The sequence below is a fragment of the Mustela erminea genome, chromosome 16 (genome assembly GCF_009829155.1).
Source record: "Mustela erminea isolate mMusErm1 chromosome 16, mMusErm1.Pri, whole genome shotgun sequence".
NCBI classification, from domain to species: domain Eukaryota; kingdom Metazoa; phylum Chordata; class Mammalia; order Carnivora; family Mustelidae; genus Mustela; species Mustela erminea.
Window position 1 is genome coordinate 50,474,857 of NC_045629.1, and position 6,000 is coordinate 50,480,856.

General features: G+C 50.2%; 1 protein-coding gene across 1 annotated transcript in view; it reads right to left on the bottom strand.

The window, feature by feature from the left end:
• The window catches only part of UBR5 (ubiquitin protein ligase E3 component n-recognin 5), a 137,220-nt gene extending 131,971 nt beyond the window's left edge, over positions 1 to 5,249 (bottom strand). Inside the window, 1 exon segment of the mRNA XM_032316474.1 lies at positions 5,090 to 5,249. Coding sequence (XP_032172365.1) covers positions 5,090 to 5,151 — 62 coding nt within the window. The 5' untranslated portion in view covers positions 5,152 to 5,249.
• Between the last annotated feature and the right edge of the window lie 751 nt (positions 5,250 to 6,000).

A 6,000-nucleotide genomic window follows, 5' to 3' on the forward strand; every position in this document is an offset into this window, starting at 1 on the left:
AATGTAGTCCCCGATTTCTTGATTTGATCTGTCCCTGTGTGTTCTGATGTTCATTTTTCATTTGGCTATTTCATACCCTGTCTTTAAGCTTGCTTTCCTCAATCAGCTTCACTGAATCATTTCAGTTAAACTTGCCTGTACCTTCCACAGTGCAGCAGCACTGTGCCTGGAAAACCACCACAGTAATCTGCCCCACTGCCCTCTGGTCTGCTGAGGTGATGCTCTATCCCACACAGACCAACACGTGTGCGCTTGGTGTGTCATACTGAAATTTCAGGCAGCTTTCCACTATTAGAACATCTACCCACCACAACCTTTGTTCAGCTCCATGCAATCCCTGGCATGTTTTCAGGGGCCTACTGAGAGGGCAAGGATATCCCAGAGTCTTTAAAACCCAAAAGTTCCTCATAAAAATCAGAACCACTTCCAGAATGCCGTGGCCCGTGCAAAAAAGCACTTTCTACAGCACTGTCGTCCAACAGAACCTTCAGTTACAACACTGTCCTGTGTGCTACTCACTACCTGGGGCTACACTGGGCACTCACGATGTGGCTCGAGTTGCCAAGGAACTGACTTTTTAATTTTAAGTAGTCACAGTATGAGACTAACAACTTATACTGCTGGACTTTTTCTTCATAAAAGTCATTTCCATTTATTTTTACATCTGTTTATACCCAAGATTAGCTAGGACAGTTGGTCAACCCCAGCACAAGCAGAATTTTGGACAGGATAAGCCTTCCGTGTGGGAGCTATAGCGTGCACTGTAGGGCATTCCACAGCTTCCCAGGCCTTTACCCACTAGAGGCCAGCAGCAGGGCTCCAGCTGTGACAAGCAAAAAAAGGATCTCCAAACACTGCCAAATATACCCAGAGTGGGGGTGGGGGGGTACAACTGCACCCAATTGAGAACCACTGATTTAAGGCGAAGTCTGGATTCTGCACTCAATGGTAAGGATTTTCTAGAGCAATCTCTTTGATTTTTTGCCTTCTGATTTTAAAAGCAGTTAAAAGTAACCACCTCTTCATATTTTCCACATTACCCGCATTACAATATTTGTGTTTCCTACCCACTATCTCAATTGTTCCTTACCAACCTTGAGATGGGTACTACGCCTGACTTAGAGATTGGGGGGGGCACGAGGGACAGGAGGAGAAACAGGGAGTAAGTCTCGAAGTGGTTAAATGACTGGCCAACCAGCACATAGTTAATAAGCAGCAGGACTGAGACAAATCCAGATTTAGGAATTCCAAATTTCTAACTCCTCTATTATCTTACCTGGTAGCTCACAGTACCTGAAGGGGAAGCTCCTCAGAGAAAAACCCTTTTGATATGACAATCTCAACCCAGACTGTTTGATTGCACAACACACAACAATGCCAAAAAGCAAAGCTCACAGGAAAATTCCACATAGACAAACAATGAGAACTGGTTCCTATTTTAACCAACCTGCATCGTGAGAAAGAATTCAGGATAAGGACAAGTCACGGCATACCCACATCACTTTAAAAATGCCTCTCCCTAGGCCAGTTCTAGGAAACGGTTAAGAGGGTCAGCCCCCTGACAAAAGGCCTAAGTGGAAGGAGGAGGTGAGGGGAAGGAGAAATCCAAACTCTAAGCCTAAGACAGGTGGCTGCTCTAAGGCTGAGCTGCCTCAAATGTGACCATATCTCTGAACACTGGCCACATGCAACAGTGGAAAGAGACCTGGACTGGGGGCAGGGGTGGGGCGGGGGGGATGTAGACCTCATCTGTCAGTAGCTCACTGTGTACCCCTGGATGAATGCCACAAAGCTCTGGGCCTGTTTTTTTCAACTCATTACTGAAAAGACTGGTCTATGTGACTTCTTTGGCACTTTCCAGACCTTAGCAGGCACTTCCAGCCCTTCCCTCAGAGTCATTTTCTCGATGTTCTTTTGCTGTTTCTCTGAGACAATGAATGATTCAAGCAGGAACATAGTACTAACTCAAGAAATTCACTAGAAAGAAAATCAAAATGTCACTAAAGTATCTGAGCAGGATGGTTTCAATTCACCACAGTGAATATTTGCATAGGGCCAGCCACTGGGCACTAGGGACCTTGTAATCATCCTGGGAAGCCACAACCAACATCCTAGGCTCTGAACTACTCTCCTCTGCCCTAGCCACCCCCACCTACATTCACCAACTGCATTTATTATTTGGTCTCCCAATGTAATGATTAAAAATTTTAACCCAATACAGAAAGACTATTAACAGAATTAGCAAGTCTGAAAACACAAAGAAAAAAGAAATCACATAAACTTTTGCTCTACTGAGTATATTTGAGGTATTAGAGACATCACATCATTACACTGAACAAAATATCTGACTTTTTACAGGATATGGCTATTTCAAAATGAAAACTTATTTGGAGAAGAAAATATCGATGTTTTGGGGTCCCCTCCATTTTCTTTGACTCACCAATTTATTTGCAGTACCATACTGCCCGGCCAATCTTACTGCTTTTCATGCAAGAATAAAGTCCACTTATTTAAACCCTTTTTTATCCCCCCAAAAATCATTTATCATTTCATTCCTGATGTAGACACATATTTCATATAAAAGTCAAGCTATAGTGGCACACTCTTTCTGATTACCAAAACTTACTACATCTTGGTAAAAAGTTTTTGATCTGAAGATGAAAATGTTCTGGGCTTCTTGTTCTAGTTAAAAGGCTCTAGAAAGCCAGTCTGTTTTGTAAACAGATTTTTGCAGCAAAAGCTTGATCTGGTAACTCTGCAAGGAGGTCTGCAAAGAGGATCTTTCCCTCTGAAGAGCAGACACAGAACAGCTCCACCGGGAGTCAGTTACATCAGAACAGGGTGCATGGGTGTCTCAAATGCTGTCCTCACAGATCTCCACAGACCATTCTACCCGCTCAACTCTATGTCCCCAAAATCTTACCCTCAGTGCTTTCTATCTTCTCACATGTCTGCCACCCTGATGTGCACATTTTATAATATGAATCAAATCCACTTCTGTTTCATAAAAACTCAAAGATGCTTTAAATAGTCCTCATATTGTCTACTCACACTACAGGAATCAAAACCAAAACTGATTACTTCTTTACATCAGGAATGACAAAAAAGGTAGCTTAAAAAAGGATCCATTACTTGTAAATTCCCCAGACTAGCTGAAGTAAAATGAATGTTCAAAAATGAATCAGAGTGCCCAAGACAACTGGCAAAATAGGTTTTGGCAGACAGAGTCAACTGAGTAAGCTGGTCAGAATTCTTGGTATATATAAAATAGGACTAATACAGAAAACGTGGCCTACCTCTCTCCTGCCTGGTGCAGTTTTCTAAGTTACAAGACACGTTCCAGGACAAGCACTACTAACTCGGTTCTATGAGTGACAGCAGAGCTATCCTCAAGAAGAGCCTGGTTCTAAAACTTACAAAAATAACCTTATTTCAAAGTCTCAGAGATCTCCATCTCTAATGAAATAAAAATCAGAGTAAAAATCACATAACAAAATGTTAAAATATATGACAAAACTTATTTCAGTACTTTCAGAAAGTATTGCAAAATGTTCAAACACTAACATGTTAAATACACTATAGCTACAGCAAAGATTGGACAAATCAGAACCCAGTGCCACAACCTGAGCCGCCAGCTTTCGCCCCACCTGAGGCGGTTAGATACTCGGGAGACACAGGCCAGTATCTTAGCAAGTTAGGCCTCTTCCTCCCTCCGGGAAGCGCATGACAAACGGCGTCATGCAACTTATGTCACCCGGTCACTTAGTAAAAATCATATCTAACTTCTTATCTTGGGTCCAGATGGCCATTCATACTCAAAAGAAATAGAAAGCAGCTATATCACTGGGGGAGAAGGAGGCTTAAAATGCCCCACTTTCTGGCCCCGTAAATATTCAGACCATCATTAGATCAGAGTCCTAAATTCTAAGACTTACTTTAATGGAGGCCTCCCTCAACCTTCTCCGAGTCCCTGTTTTGCAACAGTGAAGGAACTTTTCCTGCTTTATCTTAGTTCCCTGAGAGCATGCGGCCCTGCAATTCAATACCCTAAACTGGCAGGGAACGGTGGAGGCAAAGGGAGGAATCCACAGCTAAAATAGCCTTCTTATTAAAGACGACAAAAACAAAAACAAAAAACACAACACCATAATTCCTCCTCCGCCCACTGCAAACCCATCCCAGAAATTTACAGCTTGTTAAGAAAGCAGCATTGCGAACTGCAAACCTAAGAGTTTTCCTTTGACTCTACGCACGGTTTTCAGCTGTCAAATTACAACTCAGGAAAACACTATCATTAGAATAAAAAAGGAAACAAAAAAAGCTCGCACCATAGGGGCTGGGAGAGGGAGCACACTAGCCCCGTTTCGGAAGAAGGAGAGCAAAGGGAATCCAATCCACTTCCCCACCCCCGCCTGAATTCATCCACTCCCCGGGCAGACAAACCTCACTGCAGGAGCTCAAATTTAATAATAATAACAATAATCATGGCGCTTCCTCCCCCCACCCCACGCGATCTGCCGGGAATCAGCCTCCCCATCCCCCGGGATCTCCAGGCTTGGCAGGTCCAGACCACCCCACCGGACACAGCTCCCGGGGGCCCGGGCGAGCCCGGTCTACCCCGGGGCCTCTCGCCCCGCTTCTCCTCTTCCCTCTCTTTTTACCTCCACCATCCCCCATCCGCATTGTCTGTCTCAATTCAACTTTGACTAATATGGATTCCTCGGGCCTGGGCCGGGCGGTAATTACAGCCCGCCCCCCCTCCGGAGCCGAATCTCCCCCCCATCTCCACCGAGTTCAGCGCGGCTCCTCGGAGGGAGACTGGAGTGGGGGGTGCAGGGGGAAGGAGGAGGTTGCAGCGCGCTTCCCCGTCTACATCGCGGGCACCGTCTACAACGCGCTCCCCCCGCGGCCCCGGACCCCCGGGACCAGAAGTTTGCCCCGGAAGGGGCCTAGCCGGGGGCAGTGAGGACCCCCCCCACCCGGCCGGCCGGCGCGTAAACACGGGCGCCCGCCCCGGCGCGGCCCCGTGGGGGAGGGGAGGGCGGGGAGGCGCCCTTCCCCCCGCCCGCCCGCCCGCCGGCCCTATTACCTGTCATTGAGCTGGTCCTCGGTGCCCGGCAGCGGGTGAACCACGAAATGGATGGACGTCATGGTGCTTCCTTCTCGTCCTCCTCCCGAGGACTGCCCCCTCCCGCTCTCGCCCACCCCCCCCCGAACACCCTTCCCCTCCCCAAAACCCACTGCCGCCGCCGCCGCCTCCCAGTCCCCAAATGGAGGGAAGCAAATGCGCAGGGGCCGCCGCCGCCTCCCTGCCGGGCGTGTGTCCGCGGCCCGGCGGTCCGGCGGGGCCGGCAGGGGCGGATCAACACGCCACCCGCTCCCCCCGCGACAGCGCGCAGGAGTGCGAGGCCGGCGGCCGGGACCCGGGGCGCGCCGCCGCCAGCGGCGGCCAGGCGTCGGGAGAGGGGGCGACTGGGGAGGGAGGAGAGGGGCGGGCTGCGGGGACGGTGTGGTCCCGGCGGCGGACGGGGTCCGGACTAGGGAGGTGGGGAGGGAGATTAGCCCGCACCGCGCGTCACTGGCGAGAAGCCGCCGCCGCCGCCAGCACCGCCGCCGCCATCTTCACTTCTGCCCCAGTTTCTCCGTCTCGCAGGCTCCGCTCCCGAGCGGCGGGGGAGGGGCGAACGGGAGGAGGAGAAGGAGGGAGGAGACCGGCGGGCGGGGGCACGGCTGCGAAGGGGGCGGGGCTCCGGGAAACGGGCGGTAAGGCCCTTTCGATTGGGCGGCTCAACGTTGTCGGGCCACGGCGCTGTAAGGCGCGTGCGGATTGGTCCGTTCGGCCCCGAGCCCAGCCCCCCGGGAGGTGGGATAGCTCCCGAGTGAGTGTTCCGGAGAGCACGTGTTAGGGAAGGAGGAGGCGGAGGGGAGCTCACTGGGGCGGGGAAGAAGTCTGGGAGGGAGGCTAAGTGTGTGTCCCCGGAGAGGTGGAAGGAAGAGGGG